Source organism: Taurulus bubalis (genome assembly GCF_910589615.1).
Source record: "Taurulus bubalis genome assembly, chromosome: 6".
Lineage (NCBI taxonomy): Eukaryota > Metazoa > Chordata > Actinopteri > Perciformes > Cottidae > Taurulus > Taurulus bubalis.
The window spans coordinates 347,536-365,991 of record NC_136594.1 but is presented as its reverse complement, the minus strand read 5'-3'; the positions used below and the strand labels follow the sequence as shown (position 1 = coordinate 365,991).

At 46.9% G+C, this 18,456-nt stretch overlaps 1 protein-coding gene across 1 annotated transcript in view; it reads left to right on the top strand.

Annotated features, from left to right (window-relative positions):
- Positions 1–3,972: 3,972 nt before the first annotated feature.
- LOC306738021 (echinoderm microtubule-associated protein-like 6) overlaps positions 3,973–18,456 on the top strand; it is a gene marked incomplete at both ends in the record, with an annotated part of 39,724 nt that continues 25,240 nt past the window's right edge. The window contains 15 exons of the mRNA XM_079219851.1: positions 3,973–4,169; positions 7,597–7,756; positions 10,281–10,379; positions 12,096–12,164; positions 13,180–13,365; positions 14,088–14,223; positions 14,499–14,700; positions 14,835–14,972; positions 15,247–15,503; positions 15,669–15,878; positions 16,144–16,311; positions 16,957–17,063; positions 17,149–17,249; positions 17,379–17,565; positions 17,641–17,746. Of these exons, the coding sequence (XP_079075977.1) occupies positions 3,973–4,169; positions 7,597–7,756; positions 10,281–10,379; positions 12,096–12,164; positions 13,180–13,365; positions 14,088–14,223; positions 14,499–14,700; positions 14,835–14,972; positions 15,247–15,503; positions 15,669–15,878; positions 16,144–16,311; positions 16,957–17,063; positions 17,149–17,249; positions 17,379–17,565; positions 17,641–17,746 (2,323 nt within the window). The remainder of the gene's footprint in view (positions 4,170–7,596; positions 7,757–10,280; positions 10,380–12,095; positions 12,165–13,179; positions 13,366–14,087; positions 14,224–14,498; positions 14,701–14,834; positions 14,973–15,246; positions 15,504–15,668; positions 15,879–16,143; positions 16,312–16,956; positions 17,064–17,148; positions 17,250–17,378; positions 17,566–17,640; positions 17,747–18,456) is intronic.

The following is an 18,456-nucleotide window of genomic DNA, read 5'->3' as shown; positions in this document are numbered from 1 at the left end:
CCTCCAGCGACGGCAGCAGGAACCACACACACTTTCCTTTGTTTGATTTATACTTTGGTTATTTTTGTACTTTTTTTATTTAGATTTTTGACACGTCTTCAGTTTTGAGAGGACGTCTTCCTTCTTCCTCTGCCGTGGAGAAATTGGACCAATAGTGCATTTAGTTTTTATTGTTTCCACTCAGTGATTTTCTTTTGGTCTTTAAAATCATCTGATCACCTGGGAGGAGGAGCTCCATTAGAAGGTCCACCTGCATGCTCGGTCCGGCCTGAACCGCTCACCTGAAGCTAAACGGCGCTCATCTTTTCCTTTGGGTCCGACGCAGGGCTGTGCGGTATACCGCTTTCAAATATCCAAGTTTGTAACACTAATAATTGTACATTTATAAAAATTACACCGCCGAACTGCATGCTGGGTACAGCTCGCCCACTATCACAACAAGAAGGGACTTGTTCACCTCCATTCCCCTGGGTCCTAAGTCCCTCCGTGTTTAGCTAATACCCTCTGTGTACCAATGTACAAACAGCTGCTGAATGTGACATACCGTGAAACCACCAGAATCTTACAAAATACGGTGACATGAATTGTTGGCCCTGCCGCCCAGCCCTAGTCCGACGTGTCCCGATGAAGAAGCTCGCTCGTCAGCGCCGGCTCTTTGGTACTCGTGCTGCTCTCCGTCTGTGTGTCTATCGTACCCAACATGTATGGAAGTTACCCATCTTACTGCACAATCAGAACCACATCTATAGGAATGAAGAAGAAGCTGAATATTTAGCCCATAACGGCTTTTCTCATGTATGAAACTGCACCTGTAGACTTTAACGCTCTCTGTCCAATATGTGCGATGTCATTAAAGCTTTTAAACTTCACGCTTCCTGTTTCCTCTTTTTCACTCAGCGTCTTCATTCACCATCTCTCATTTGATCCAACATCTAAAGGTCTTTAGTTTACGATCGCAGAAGACAAGACCTGGAACCAGAAACTGGTTCTGAGGCGTCAGGTTGTAGTCCTGCTAGAAGGACTACAACCTGACGCCTCAGAACCAGTTACCACATCTCTACTGCCTGCTCACGGTCCTGGAGGGTCCTCAGGGTCCTGGAGGCATAAGGGTCCTGGAGGGTCCTCATGGTCCTGAAGGGTCCTCAGGTCCTAGAGGCATAAGGGTCCTGGAGGCATCAAGGTCCTGGAGGGTCCTCAGGGTCCTGGAGGCATAAGGGTCCTGGAGGGTCCTCATGGTCCTGAAGGGCCCTCAGGTCCTAGAGGCATAAGGGTCCTGGATGGTCCTCAGGGTCCTGGAGGCATAAAAGTCCTGTAGGGTCCTCAGGGTCCTAGAGGCATAAGGGTCCTGGAGGGTCCTGGAGGCATAGGGGTCCTGGAGGGTCCCCAGGGTCCTGTAGGGTCCTGGAGGGTCCTCAAGGTCCTGGAGGCATAAGGGTCCTGGAGGGTCCTGGAGGCATAGGGGTCCTGGAGGGTCCTCAGGGTCCTGGAGGCATAAGGGTCCTGGAGGGTCCTCAGGGTCCTGAAAGCAAAGGGGGTCCTGTAGGGTCCTCAAGTTCCTAGAGGCATAAAGGTCCTGTAGGGTCCTCAGAGTCCTGGAAGCATAGGGGTCCTGGAGGGTCCTCAGGGTCCTGTAGGGTCCTCAGGGTCCTAGAGGCATAAAGGTCCTGTAGGGTCCTCAGGGTCCTAGAGGCATACATGTCCTGGAGGGTCCTCAGGGTCCTGTAGGGTCCTCAGGGTCCTAGAGGCATGAGGGTCCTGTAGGGTCCTCATGGTCCTGGAGGGTCCTCAGGGTCCTAGAGGCATAAAGGTCCTGGAGGGTCCTTGTGGTCCTGAAGGGCCCTCAGGTCCTAGAGGCATAAGGGTCCTGGATGGTCCTCAGGGTCCTGGAGGGTCCTAGAGGCATAAAGGTCCTGGAGGGTCCTGGAGGCATAAAGGTCCTGGAGGGTCCTGGAGGCATAAAGGTCCTGGAGGGTCCTCAGAGTCCTGGAGGCATAAAGGTCCTGTAGGGTCCTCAGGGTCCTAGAGGCATGAGGGTCCTGGAGGCATAAAGGCCTTGGAGGGTCCTCCGTTACCTGGAGGGTTCTCAGGGTACCGAGGTTCTACGGTAGCCCAGAACGGACAAACCACACGCTGGAGCGTTCTCTGCTGGACTCACAGGAAGTGTTCTACTATTATTATATCTGATGGTTCATATTACAATATAAACTACAATATAATATCTTATCTCACAATAAAACACAATGTTTCCTCTGAGGTGTAGTGGAGGAGTAGGAAGTACTCTATTGAAGTACACTGAAGTTGTACTAATACACAGTAGCCGAGTAAATGTACTTGGTTACTTTCTACCAGATGACCCTGTATTCACATTCAGTCAGTAACGATAATACTCATTTAACATACTGTACGTTATCAGTAAAGTAGCCTGACTACAGCTCCCATCATGCACCGCGGGCCGCTGCGCTAAAGCCGCACCTGACCTGACGCTCGCGGAGGTCACCGTGAGAAAGACCGGAAACAGGTGTATGGGCCTTCAACATAAAAGTGATTTAAAAAGAAATTACTCCACGTCACACATTCTATCAAAATACACACATGTGTAATGTAGATAATTTAAATAATACAACACATTCCTTTATTAAACATACAACCTGAAAAAGTGAGACGTTCTTCACTGTGAAATATTGGCTGTAGATGAAATAACCTCAATAACCAGATATGTTTTCCTCTACAGACACTTTTGTTGTTAAGAGGTTAAATAATCCAACGAGTCATTATTGTGAGCTATTACTCAAGTTTGTATTACGAGAAAACGGCTTTTTAACCCCAAAACGCTGCCAGTGAGAACTTTATTCTGAAAATCCCAGCCGGAAGTGTCGGTATTTATTCTTTCGGTTTGACGCGGTCGGTGATCCCCGGGGTTTCCCGTTAATATCCCGGCTTTCCGTCACCATCTTTCACGTTTCTCCGGTCTCTCTCGGAGCCGCGCAGCTGCTGCAGGTCCTCGCCGGGTTCCCGCGTCCCTCCGCCGGCCTCCCGCTGTGCGAGCGCTCGGTGTCGGAGCGACGGGGATCAATCTGCGCCGTAATCTCTCCGGATCTTCTTTCCCCGCGAAACCGCGAGCAGACGGGGTTTCCTCTGGTTTCAGCTTCCGCACGGGGTTCGTTTGTGGAACCGCGTTAAAAAAATGAATTGACGGATGTTTTAACGCACATGCGCAGTGAACGCGTTCTATGAGATTTAAACACGGCTTCCGGCATTCCTCCATAACCTTCACACCTCGGGTCTCCAGTTCTCCACACCTTCTGGTCTCACCTCAGGAGCCTCAGAGGAACCCTGGAGAACAGCTAGAACCTGTTGTGGTCGTCCATGTGATTCAGAACCATCACCTGCAGAACCCATTGTATTTCTTTGGGTTCTTGTTTGACAGTTCAGGCAAAACGTGAGACTTAACAAAGATGTCAGGACTACAGAACATCCTGAGAACGTTTCACTTCATGAGACGTTAAAACATTACAACACAAATACAGTCCTGCTGTGACCTCACTGTGACCTCACGTGATCCTGGCGTCCATGTTGGTCAGGTGACTTCCTGATCAGTCAGTGTTTTAGTCGTTAACCTTGAACCTCCGGTTGGTTTCCATGCCGACGACCTCCGCGTCCTTCGTTAGCTAACGAGAGTCCGGACTCGTTAAGGACAGAAACAGGAAGTGCACACGTTTACACTTCTCGTTAAAGAACAACTGGTTGTAGTGGACGAAGCAACACAAACCGTAATAACATGAGTTAGCGGCGCCGAGGCTGCCGCTCGGCATTATGGGACCTGTGGTTGGCTGTTGCTCAGTTAAATGGACTGCAGCTCCCGGCAGCGCTAGCTGATGCTACAACGAGGAGCCGGCTCGCTTCCCGTCACACTTCCTGGTTTGGACCGAGAAGCCGTGAACACTCGAGCCCGAGCTTCAGCGGGAAGCCGCCATGTCGGACAAGACGGCGCCGCGCTGCCAGCTGAGGCTGGAGTGGATCCACGGCTACAGGGGTCACCAGTGCCGCAACAACCTGTACTACACCGCCGGGAAGGAGGTGGTGTACTTCGTGGCCGGGGTGGGCGTGGTCTACAACACCCGAGAACACACCCAGAAGTTCTACCTGGGACACAACGATGACATCATCAGGTGAGGGGAAACGCATGTCTGATGAAGACGCCGACGTTCAGGTTTCACAGCGTATTAGAGCTAATATTATATAGCTAACATTTATGAGAAAAACGTTTTCAAGGAACCACATCGCTTCATTTTATCAACGACTTCCCACCAGACATCGCCTATCCATTCATCTATATGGATATATAGATATATAGATGAATGATAGGTCTAATCACTGTTAGATATATATCTAACAGTGATTAGACCTATCATCAGTGTTGGGGTAGTTACTCAGAAAAAGTAACTAGTTACAAGTTTCTAGTTACTTCTGATAATTGTAACTAGATTACTTTACTAGTTACTGCATTTGAAAAGTAACTTCACTACTAGTTACTTTACTTTCCATTTTTTTAAGCAAATGTCCAAATTAACCGTAAAGATACCTGGACAAACATCATGGCCCTTTCATCACTTTATGTTCAATAAAGGGCATCTCTTAGCCTTTCCACAGAGTGTATTGTAAACATGTAAAACAAAATGGCATAAAACTCAGCCATTAACTTGAAGGAACATTAACCCTGTTCACACTGTCTGACCAAAGAAATATGCCTCACTTTAGAATCCACAACCAACAGGATCCAAGAGGCTGTGTGTGGTGGGGACATTCAGGTCAAACAGCATAACACATTAAAACAGGCTTTTGGAAACATGAGACCCACTAAACCAAATGTTTAAGAACAAAACCAGCTTGTTGTAGGAATCATTGTAGTGGTTTAACAATACTGCCCAGGCTGAAAGCCTTTCCACAGTGTTGTAACTTGTTTTATTACATGATTTACTCTTATTGTGAAGAGCAAACAGGAAGTGCTTTTACTTTGAAGGCATAAAGTACAGTGATACGTGCTTGTTGTGTCTAACTGATGTTGATGTTACGTGTGGAAAATATATACATGTCTGGTGCAAGAGCGCGTTCTCAATGCTTTAACAGCTGTAATACTGCAGTTCACCAGTAGAGGGAGTCCGTTCATACAGACGTGTCTTGTCCTCACTAGAAGCTCCACGTCATTACAGACAGGTGCACTTGATGGTATTGAGTGTTGTATTGCTTTGCAATATCCTTAATCCTAGGGAACCTGGAGAGAACCTCCCAGTTGGATCCGGGCTCTCCGTCTCCGTCTCCTCCATTCCCCGCTTCCCTCCTTCTACGCACCAGCAGCTACGTCACTCAGATCACTCAGATGGAGTTCTGTGATTGGCTGTTCATCAGGAAGTGTCGTGTGACTCGCGCGCCGCTAAAAGAGAACTTTTCGGACTGGTACAAATGTCTTGAGTAACACAGGAACGCGCGTTACTGAGGTCTAGTAAAGTAGTGTAGTTACCAATATGTTGAGTGTAATGCGTTACTTTACTTCGTTACCTATACAAGTAATTACGTTACTGTAATCCGTTACTTTGTAACTCGTTACCCCAACACTGATTACCATCATATAGATGATAGGTCTAATCACTGTTAGATATATATATATCTATCAAAAATGATTATCAATGGAAATGTCTACAATGAAACATCTGTATAATATATACAGTAGGAATATATATTGAAAATACAGCACAGTATTTATAAATATATTGTAATGGGTGGTGGCAGAGGCAATGTGAAGAAGTCCACCTGGTTACTGACTGGTTTCTGTATGGTTACTGACTGGTTACTAGATGGTTACTAGTTACTGACTGGTTACTGGATGGTTACTGACTGGTTACTAGTTACTGACTGGTTACTGGATGGTTACTGACTGGTTACTGGATGGTTACTGGATGGTTACTAGTTACTGACTGGTTACTGGATGGTTACTGACTGGTTACTGACTGGTTACTAGTTACTGGATGGTTACTGGATGGTTACTGGATGGTTACTGACTGGTTACTGGATGGTTACTAGTTACTGACTGGTTACTGACTGGTTACTGACTGGTTACTGGATGGTTACTGGATGGTTACTGACTGGTTACTGACTGGTTACTGACTGGTTACTGACTGGTTACTAGTTACTGACTGGTTACTGGATGGTTACTGGTTACTGTCTTGTTACTAGTCACTGTCTTGTTTAGGGGTGGGTATCGTTTGGGTTTTTTCCGATACCGGTGCTAAACCGATACTTTTAAAACGATACCGGTGCCTAAACGGTGCCTGAACCAATACTTTTTTTTGCCATGGCCATTTTTTTTCTTCAAATTGAACAATATTATGAACTGTTTAAAGTATACTATAGATATAAATAAATAAGTACATACAAAACACTTGACTTCAAACTACAGCTTCAAACCTTTTAACTTCAAACTATAAAAATATATATTTAAAAAAGAACAGACACCAGCATCATGGCCTGATGGGACCGTGTGCAACAGAACTCAGACTCTGTTGATCCTAAAACTGCTGCTTTACTGGACTACACGTCACCATTAATATCAACTGGAGAGATTTGTTCCATCAAGCCGAGGACGGCGTTCAAAAGCTCGTGCTCGTGTCTCCAGCGGTCTCTGTGTGCACGCACTGTGTGTGTGAGCGCTGGAAGCCCCGCCCCCTCGAGCCCCGCCCCCTCGAGCCCCGCCCCCTCGAGCCCCGCTCTGCATGCAGGCAGACAGAGAGCAGAGCAGCAGTGTGCTCTGATCCTCTATTTTAATAATCGTTTTTAGCGTGCGGGCACCGCGCTTCCTTTTTAGTATCTATATACCGAGCAACTTTACAGAGTAGTGTAAAAAAAAAAAGTACCGGAAGGAAGCACCGAAATCTGCGTTGCTTTTCGGTCCGGTAGGTACCGGACGTGTTGGAAGCTCGGTACCCAACCCTAGTCTTGTTACTAGTCACTGACTGGTTACTAGTTACTGACTGGTTACTGTATGGTTACTAGTTACTGACTGGTTACTGTCTTGTTACTAGTCACTGACTTGTTACTAGTTACTGACTGGTTACTGTCTTGTTACTAGTCACTGACTTGTTACTAGTTACTGACTGGTTACTGTCTTGTTACTAGTCACTGACTTGTTACTAGTTACTGACTGGTTACTGGATGGTTACTAGTTACTGACTGGTTACTAGTCACTGACTGGTTACTGTATGGTTGCTAGTTACTGACTGGTTACTGACTGGTTACTAGTTACTGTACGGTTACTAGTTACTAACTGGTTACTGTATGGTTACTAGTTACTGACTGTATGGTAACACACACTATCCTCAGAGTCTGTATAACTGTCCCAGGACCTCACGGTGGGTCAGGAAACACTCAATGTGCTTCTTCAGCCCACTGGTCTGACGGGACTCCAGTCTTTCCTTGGTGTTTCCTCCAGCTACACCGTGACGTAACCGTGACGTCGGCTGTAAAGGTTCATGGGTTAGCCGGTCGCACGCCTTGGTCCTCTCTCTCTCTCTCTGACTGTGTCCCCATCTGTCTCTCTCTCAGTCTGGCGATCCATCCAGATAAGGTCCAGGTGGCGACGGGCCAGGTGGGTAAAGACCCGTTCATCTGCATCTGGGACACCTACTCCATGCAGACGGTGTCCATCCTGAGGGACGTCCACACCCACGGAGTGGCCTGTCTGGCCTTCGACTCCGACGGAGAGGTCAGACACTGTTCCTGATCGGTTTACACTGATGAGGGTATTCAGTTTAACGTACAACGACCTCATCCTCAGTGAATCCCTCGTGGTTCTATTGTGTGTGTCTAAGCGTCCTTCGTCTAAATAAGTCAAAGTGTAACATTAGGAGCTAACGGATGTATGTCATCGTGTTCCAGTGGTGGAGGACTTGTTGGACCTTTCATTCCTCCAGCTTCTCTATAGGTTCTCTATGTAATGTGTTCCAGTGGTGGAGGACCTGTTGGATCTCTTTCATTCCTCCAGCTTCTCTATAGGTTCTGTAGCGTGAACGGTGGTCTTGCCAGGGAAAGAGGAGGGTAGGGGGCAGAGTAGGAAAGGCAAGACCTCGCACCTAACTCGGTGGCACTCCGTCGGCTAATTATCCTAGTGATCCCGGAGGAAATAATAATCCTCATCCGATATTGGCATAACGCCTTCGGTCTTTTATCTCACCCCGTGCTATATCGTTAGGTTTTTGTGTTATTTTCAAATTAAGTTATAGGTTTTGTCGAGGGTGTTTAATGCCGTGTTCACACCGGACGCGACACGAATTTGCGGCGCCGCGTCCACCGCGGAAGTTTACTCGCGCGAGTAGAAAGAGGGCGTTCACACCAAACGCGAATTCGCGGCGCGACCAAAGGGGCGTGGCTTAGCTCTGTTGCTTGCCTCTGTGAGAGACAAGCGACGAAGCTTTCATTTCCGCTATCGACCATGGAATAAATAACCACTAGTTCTGCTTTATACTTGTTGTGGAAGTCCTAAACATGTCGGAACATGAAACCCTCGTGTTTGGGTTCATAACATCATCCGTAGCCGCACACAGCTCGGTGAATTTCACCGACTCCTCCAGGAACAGCGTCTCGCGTATCTCCGTAAAACGATACCGATTATGCCATCCAGCATGGAAATAACCACCAGTTCTGCTTTATACTTGTTGTGTAAACTCCACATATGTCGGAACATCAAACTCCATGGTGTCTGGGTTCATAATATTACCCGTAGTCCCACAACAGCGTCTCAATGAAGCCGCTGTCAGCGCTGGTTCAGGCGGAGCAGCAGCAGTGTCATTCAGAACCGGGGAGAGGCGGTGGTGACGGGCGGAGCTTCTCAACGCTGATTCTCAACGCTGATTGGCTGCCGCAACTTTGCGTCACGCGATTTCTCCGCCAGAGTTGGGATAATTCAACTCACGCGAATTCGCGCCGCGTCCTTCGCTTTGTTCGCCCCAGGTCAAACGTTCTGTTTGCGCCGCCTCCAACGCGTCTATCTCGCCGCAAGTTCGCAAATTCGCGCCGCAGCGCGTCTGTGGATTGACTTTACATGTAAACTGGTCGCGCCACAAATTCGCGTCGCGTCCGGTGTGAACACGGCATTACAGCTTGCGCTCTAGGTCCCCTGCAGTAGGCTGTAACTCCTCTCAACCCTTATCAAGCGAGTACGTATATCATCTATACCTTCTCTCTACCTATTGACACCATCTCATCATTATGACAAACACTGCAAAAGTCTTCACCCAAAGATACTTACCTTAAGTCTCTTTGGTAGATTCAGTCGTCACTTCTGTATCTCACAGTGATGGACAGGGAAAGAGGGTTTAAATTGTTTTAAAGAACCAGAACCTTTGGTTTGGTTTTAAGTCCCTTACAAATGGTAAGGCCGAGTTTTTATTCAAAGTTTATCTTACATACAAAAAAATAAATTCAATCAAACAGTTTAAAAGTCACAAGTAACTAAGAGAAAGGGTTAAGTTTTTAGAGCTGGTGAGTGAACACCTCTTCTCTCTTGTCTACTCCTGCACAGAATTGCCAGGCACCCCCCTCCTGATAGCAGAGGTTTCTTCCAGACTCTAAAGCTGGAGACCTGTCCAACCCCTAAGGGCTGGGACAGGTCCAATCTGATTTTTCTCCTTTTCTAGTAAAGATGCATATTAATTAACTAAGAGAAAGGGTTAAGTTTAGAGCTGGCGAGTGAACACCTCTTCTCCTCTTCTACTCCTGCACAGAATTGCCAGGCACCCCCAAAAAACATGCATTTCTACCCCCTCTTTTATACACCAGAGTACATAAGTCATCCTGTCACCAGAGTTGGACAGAGGAGGTTTCACTACCTTATTTGGTAATACTGCCAATGCATGCTTTTAACAAAGGAGAGAACATTTAACACATCTCATTCAAAAAGAGTATATAGCAACTTATAGCGTCCTATGAATTTTATGTGGTCTAATCACAAACTATAATGAAAAGAAAAACCAAACAGTATATATATATATATATATATATATATATATATATATATATATATATATATATATATTCAAATGGTTATATAGAAAAAGAAAATGATTATACGGTTATAATAGTTAGACCTTTTTACTTTCATATTTTTCCTCGGACACTCAACAGTTCCCTATGTAATGTGGTTCTGCGTGAGGAGCTCCAGTACTACACTGTAGTGGTGGGCAGAGCTGCTGCTTTCAACTCTCCTGTGTTTGTTTCTGGTTCTGTTTCAGAGGATGGTGTCTATTGGTCTGGACGCCAAGAACACGTTGTGCGTCTGGGATTGGAGGAGAGGACGAGTCCTCGCCATGGCAACCGGACACTCAGACAGAGTACGACTCCTCATTCACTGAAGCTGTTTGAACTGTGTTTAGCCCTTTTGTTTGCTGAGGCACCTGGTACCTCTGATAACTACTGTAGTACCTCTAGTACTTCAGGTACCTCTGATAACATTAGTACCTCTCATAACACTAGTACCTCTCATAACACTAGTACCTCTAGTACCTCTCATAACACTAGTACCTCTCATAACACTAGTACCTCTAGTACCTCTCATAACATTAGTACCTCTCATAACACTAGTACCCCTCATAACACTAGTACCTCTAGTACCTCTCATAACACTAGTACCTCCAGTACCTCTCATAACACTAGTACCTCTAGTACCTCTCATAACACTAGTACCTCTCATAACACTAGTACCTCTAGTACCTCTCATAACACTAGTACCTCTAGTACCTCTCATAACACTAGTACCTCTCATAACACTAGTACCTCTCATAACACTAGTACCTCTAGTACCTCTCATAACACTAGTACCTCCAGTACCTCTCATAACACTAGTACCTCTCATAACACTAGTACCTCTAGTACCTCTCATAACACTAGTACCTCTAGTACCTCTCATAACACTAGTACCTCCAGTACCTCTCATAACACTAGTGCCTCTCATAACACTAGTACCTCTAGTACCTCTCATAACACTAGTACCTCTCATAACACTAGTACCTCTCATAACACCAGTACCTCTAGTACCTCTCATAACACTAGTACCTCTAGTACCTCTCATAACACTAGTACCTCTCATAACACTAGTGCCTCTAGTACCTCTCATAACACTAGTACCTCTCATAACACTAGTACCTCTAGTACCTCTCATAACACTAGTACCTCTAGTACCTCTCATAACACTAGTACCTCTCATAACACTAGTACCTCTCATAACACTAGTGCCTCTAGTACCTCTCATAACACTAGTACCTCTCATAACACTAGTACCTCTAGTACCTCTCATAACACTAGTACCTCTAGTACCTCTCATAACACTAGTACCTCTAGTACCTCTCATAACACTAGTACCTCTAGTACCTCTCATAACACTAGTGCCTCTCATAACACTAGTACCTCTCATAACACTAGTACCTCTAGTACCTCTCATAACACTAGTACCTCTCATAACACTAGTACCTCTCATAACACTAGTACCTCTAGTACCTCTCATAACACTAGTACCTCTCATAACACTAGTACCTCTCATAACACTAGTACCTCTAGTACCTCTCATAACACTAGTACCTCTAGTACCTCTCATAACACTAGTACCTCTCATAACACTAGTACCTCTCATAACACTAGTACCTCTCATAACGCTAGTACCTCTAGTACCTCTCATAACACTAGTACCTCTAGTACCTCTCATAACACTAGTACCTCTCATAACACTAGTACCTCTAGTACCTCTCATGACACTAGTACCTCTAGTACCTCTCATAACACTAGTACCTCTAGTACCTCTCATAACACTAGTACCTCTAGTACCTCTCATAACACTAGTACCTCTCATAACACTAGTACCTCTAGTACCTCTCATAACACTAGTACCTCTAGTACTTCTCATAACACTAGTACCTCTAGTACTTCTCATAACACTAGTACCTCTAGTACCTCTCATAACACTAGTACCTCTAGTACTTCTCATAACACTAGTACCTCAGGTACCTCTGGTTTCAAAGGCGCTGTAGGAATAAGGTGTTCTTTGTTTTCTGCAGATCTTTGATGTTGCCTGGGATCCATTCCAGTCCAACCGCCTGGTGAGCTGTGGAGTCAAACACATCAAGGTGAGACGGATACGGTTTGAGATCCATACATGTTAACAGTAGCGATCATGAGATCTACACATGTTAACAGTAGGGATCAGGAGATCCATACATGTTAACAGTCGGGATCATGAGATCTACACATGTTAACAGTCGGTATCATGAGATCCATACATGTTAACAGTAGGGATCATGAGATCTAAACATGTTAACAGTAGGGATCATGAGATCTACACATGTTAACAGTCGGGATCATGAGATCCATACATGTTAACAGTAGCGATCATGAGATCTACACATGTTAACAGTAGGGATCAGGAGATCCATACATGTTAACAGTCGGGATCATGAGATCTACACATGTTAACAGTAGGGATCATGAGATCTAAACATGTTATCAGTAGGGATCAGGAGATCTAACATGTTAACGGTCGGGATCAGGAGATCTAAACATGTTAACAGTAGCGATCATGAGATCTAAACATGTTAACAGTAGGGATCAGGAGATCCATACATGTTAACAGTCGGGATCATGAGATCTACACATGTTAACAGTAGCGGTCATGAGATCTAAACATGTTATCAGTAGGGATCAGGAGATCTAACATGTTAACGGTCGGGATCAGGAGATCTAAACATGTTAACAGTAGCGATCATGAGATCTAAACATGTTAACAGTAGGGATCATGAGATCTACCACTCATCCCACTGAGCTACAGTCGCCCCCATAGCTACAGTCGACCCAGTAGGGGCGACTGTAGCTATAAACAGTAGGGATCAGAAGATCTAAACATGTTAACAGTAGGGATCATGAGATCTAAACATGTTAACAGTAGGGATCAGGAGATCTACACATGTTAACAGTTGGGATCAGGCTCTTTTATATCGATATGTTCAGTCTGGTTCAGATTGAAGTGATGAAGTGATCTGGTGTTGACTCAGTCCGCTGTGGTCTGTTCTGATCGTGAACACGTTACATAGATGATAATGCCGACGTGTCTGGAATGCCGATGATCATGATGGTTTGTGTCTGTAGTTCTGGACTCTGTGTGGGAACGCTCTGACGCCGAAGAGAGGCATCTTTGGGAAGGCAGGCGACCTGCAGACCATCCTGTGTGTTTCTGCAGCCAAAGAAGAGCTGACGTACTCCGGAGCTCTCAACGGAGACGTCTACGTGTGGAAAGGGATCACTCTGGTCCGGACCGTCCAGGCTGCACACGGGGTGAGTCACAGCTGCTGGTGCTGCACCTCTACCCGCTCACCCTGACCTCCACTGCACCACAGGGGGCGCCGTCACCTTTCCAGGGGCCAGACTCCTGTGTGGAGGGCCAGGGTTCTTCGGCTCATGGAGAACCTGGAACAGTCATGGAATTTTAAAATGGTTATTTCCAGGCCTGGAAAAGTCCTTGAAAAAAATATAATCCCAAAAGTGTAGTGAAAGTTATGTAAATGTGTTATATTCATGTGTTCATGTCGTTCATTTACGCTGAGTTTGAAATAATGAATATGCTTTTAAAAGAAAGACTCAAAATATAAGCAGGCATACATACAGGCATCTATATAAATGTTTATTCTTTTAATCAAACTATTGTCTCATTCATTTGAGTCATTTAAGGTTTACTGTATGCTTTGTGTTCTCATTGTTAGTTTAAATACTACATTTACTCACTTTTTACTGTTTACACCCAGATTTCACTAAATGTTTGTAATGGATATTTGGTTTAAAGTCATGGAAAAGTCGTGAAACCCACTGGTCAGGATGTGTCTGAATCCGGAGGGACAGACTGTGAGTTACAGACTGTGAGTTATAGACTGAGAGTCACAGACTGAGAGTTAGAGACTGAGAGTTATAGACTGTGACAGTACATGTTTAGTTCAGAGACGGAGCACTCGCAGTGTTCAGAATAATCTCAGAACTATGTTGTTTCTGCGTAACTTGTTCAGGCGGGGATCTTCAGCATGCACTCCTGTGAGGAAGGATTCGCCACGGGAGGACGGGACGGCTGCATCCGGCTGTGGGACGTCGACTTCAAACCCATCACCAAGATCGACCTGAGAGAGGCCGAGCAGGGGTACAAAGGTCTGTTAGCAGTTATCAAAGACTCTCAAACTAAATGAAACTCACTTCTGCTGACGAGTAGTCAGCAAGAAGTGGAAATTCATAATTTGGTCAGAGTTTTGGTTGGACAGCAGCAAAGTAGATCTGATTATGTGGTGAAGTCACACTGTTGGTCGGTCGACCCATTGGCGGTTCCTCTTTAAGGAGGAACACGTCCGGCTTCAATGCACCTCATTCACACGGCGGCCATTTCCCTGTGTGCTTCCTGTTTCAGGCAGGTGTGCTCTTTGTTTCAGGGTTGTCGATCCGCAGCGTTTGCTGGAAGGCCGACAGGATCCTGGCGGGGACGCAGGACAGCGAGATCTTCGAGGTCATGGTGCGAGAGCGCGACAAGCCGGTTCTGCTGATGCAGGGTCACAGCGAGGGCGAGCTGTGGGCGCTAGACCTGCACCCCAAGCAGCCGGTCGCCGTCACAGGGAGCGACGACCGCTCGGTCAGGTCGGTCTGACCCGCCAATACCGCCAATACCGCCAATACCGCCAATACCGCCAATACCGCCAATATCGCCGCCTGGCTGCTAATCCTCTTCGTGGACCTCTCACCTGTCTGTCTCTCCCCTGTCTGTCTCTCAGGCTGTGGAGTCTTCCTGACCACACCCTGCTGGCTCGCTGTAACATGGAGGAATCTGTCCGCAGTGTTTCCTTCAACAATGATGGCTCTCAGCTTGCTCTGGGCATGAAGGACGGATCCTTCACTGTGCTACGTGTCAGGTGACCTCCCTCACTCGGGCCTCAGGATGGTGTTGATAGTAGTTCAACCAGCTAACCACCAGCTACATTGGATGAAAGTAGATCCCTGAACACATGATCTAGTAGTTAATCCAGCAGGATAGTCACTTGGATGCATGGTTGCTATAGTTTGGGACCTGAAATACTTCTGGCTGGAAGAACACCATGAAAATCTAATGGCATTTGTTCAAAACCTCCGATTGAGGTTTAATTGAATTTGCTGAGGAACTTGCGGTAACAAGCTTTTTTTCTTCAGGGACATGACAGAGGTTGTGCACATCAAGGACAGGAAGGAAGTAATACATGAGCTGAAGTTTTCACCAGATGGTTCCTTCCTGGCGGTGGGATCAAACGACGGTATGGTGGACGTGTACGCCGTCGCTCAGCGTTACAAGAAGATGGGCGAGTGCAGCCGCTCCACCTCCTTCATCACCCACCTGGACTGGTCGGTCGATAGCCGCTTCCTGCAGACCAACGACGGCACCGGAGAGCGGCTCTTCTACCGGATGCCAGGTACCGTCTGATTCTGAGGCTCCAGCACACTGAAACTTAAACATTGTCCCAGTGATTCAAGTAGTACTTTGGGACTTACCTGTCTAAACTTGGACCTGACTTGGGACTTACCTGTCCAGTCTGGGACCTGACCTTCTGACCTTTTGAATCGTCCTGGTCCTGCAGCGGGGAAGCTGGTTCCTAAAGAGGAGGCAAAGGGGATCCACTGGATGACATGGACAGGTGTCATCGGTCCAGAGGTGAACGGCATCTGGCCCAAATACTCCAACGCCTCCAACGTGAACTCTGTGGACGCCAACTACAGCAGCGCCGTGCTGGTGACCGGAGACGACCTCGGCCTGGTCAAACTCTTCAGATTCCCTTGCCTCAAGAAAGGTGGGTGAACCTCGACAGCCTTTCTTCCAGTGAGAGCAGCTGAGGCTCATGGGACTGAACTGTACCGACTCTGTGGGAGTACTTTCTAAAGCGTCCACAACCGTACGGCCACTCTTGATCCTTGGCTTGTACTTATTTATAATGTGAACCTTAACAGATTTGATTGCTTCAGGATTCAGACTCTCTGACGTGCCCCCACCCTCCTCAGTAGCAGACCATCAGTGAGTTGTTTCTCTAAACTCTTTGCGGCTTCGTCCTCAAACAGGTGCCAAATTCAAGAAGTACATCGGCCACTCTGCCCATGTGACAAACGTCCGTTGGTCCAACGACCTGCAGTGGGTCGTCAGCACCGGCGGAGCCGACCACGCCGTGTTCCAGTGGAGGTTCCTGCCCGAGGGCGTCATGAACGGCGTCCTGGAGCCCCTCCTCCAAGGTAGCACCTTTTACTACCGCAGGGTTTATCTGACAAGGACTGGAGTCCCTCAAATCAGAGGTGTTCACTTCCTGTGGCTCCTTTTGGTTATCCTTAAATCACGATCTGTGACAGTATCGTTTGCTATCCCATCTGCAAATTACTATGTATGACTACCTTAAATCACCATTGTGATCCCAGAACTGCTATCTGTAAATAATACATGCACTGGACACGGACCCTGTATCTCATCTGTAAACACAAAAACATTTTAGAAATGAGTTACCATTTGTATCATCTGTAGAACCTCATCCAACAACAATCTATAAACTCTTCATTTGTTATCCCTAAACTTCCATTACCAGCCAATACCTGTGCACCATTTGTATACTTACTTGTCCTCCCTAGATTACCATACTGCCCCAGAATATATAATAATTCATTAATTATCTGATTCAAAGTGTTAGATTACCAGAACTCCACGACCATTGTAATCCATTTAGGGGTGTGGGGGTACATTATTACATTGCTGTCGGTTATCCCTTCAGAGATATTTAGAAACCGCACACATAGAAACACAGATACATCTTCCTTGCTTACTGAAAAACAGAAATTTAAATAAGTAAAAGAATAATGAATGAGTTTTTTCCGTGTTGGTGTGTTCAGAGGGTTACGCCGATTCCAACAGCGGAGAGTCGGACTCTGACGTGTCGGACGTCCCGGAGCTCGACTCAGACATCGAACAGGAAGCTCAGACCAGCTACCAGCGCCAGGTGACCAAACACACCAGTAACTGTCTGTCTGTCTGTCTGTCTGTCTGACTGACTGACTGACTGACTCACCTGTGTCTGTCTGCAGGTGTATAAGGAGGACCTGCCTCAGCTGAGGAACAAGCTGATTGGTTCCCTGAAGCGTCAGAAAGCTCCAGAGGAGGGGCTTCGCCTGCAGTTTGTTCACGGGTAAAAACAGACGGTCAAACAACCCGTTGGGTCCTTTATTGTGGCGGTGCTGTTTCCTGCAGGTACCGGGGCTTCGACTGCCGTAACAACCCGTTGGGTCCTTTATTGTGGCGGTGCTGTTTCCTGCAGGTACCGGGGCTTCGACTGCCGTAACAACCTGTTCTACAGCCAGACCGGAGAGGTCGTGTACCACGTGGCCGCCGTGGCCGTCGTCTACAACCGGCAGCAGCACAATCAGAGGTTCTACCTCGGCCACGACGACGACATCCTCAGCCTCACCGTCCACCCGCTCAAAGACTACGTGGCCTCAGCACAGGTACGGCCAATCAGAACCCAGCATGTGACCGTCAGCCCGACTGAGAGCGTTTCTGATTGGCTGTCTGTGTTTCAGGTGGGCAGAGACCCGGCGGTCCACGTCTGGGACGTCCAGACTCTGAAATGTCTGTCTCTGCTGCAGGGACACCACAGCAGAGGAGTGTGCGCCCTGGAGTTCACAGGTACGCACCTTTGCCTGTAGAGCGCCTACAGGTACGCACCTTTGCCTGTAGAGCGCCTACAGGTACGCACCTTTGCCTGTAGAGCGCCTACAGGTACGCACCTTTGCCTGTAGAGCGCCTACAGGTACGCACCTTTGCCTGTAGAGCGCCTACAGGTACGCACCTTTGCCTGTAGAGCGCCTACAGGTACGCACCTTTGCCTGTAGAGCGCCTACAGGTACGCACCTTTGCCTGTAGAGCGCCTACAGGTACGCACCTTTGCCTGTAGAGCGCCTACAGGTACGCACCTTTGCCTGTAGAGCGCTCTGTAGAGTCTCTGGGAGGTTGTTAATGCAGCTTCTAATGTCTCTCTGTCTCTGTATCTTGTCTCTTTGTCTCTCTGTCTCTTTGTCTCTCTATCTCTCTATCTCTGTCTCTTTGTCTCTCTGTCTCTGTCTCTTTGTATCTATGTATCTTTGTCTGTTTGTCTCTTTGTATCTCTGTCTCTGTCTCTGTCTATCTCTGTCTTTGTCTCTCTGTCTCTCTGTCTCTTTGTCTCTCTGTCTCTCTGTCTCTTTGTCTCTCTGTCTCTCTGTCTCTTTGTCTCTTTGTCTTTGTCTCTCTGTCTCTCTGTCTCTTTGTCTTTGTCTCTCTGTCTCTTTGTATCTCTGTATCTTTGTCTTTGTCTCTCTGTCTCTTTGTCTCTTTGTCTCTTTGTCTCTCTGTCTCTT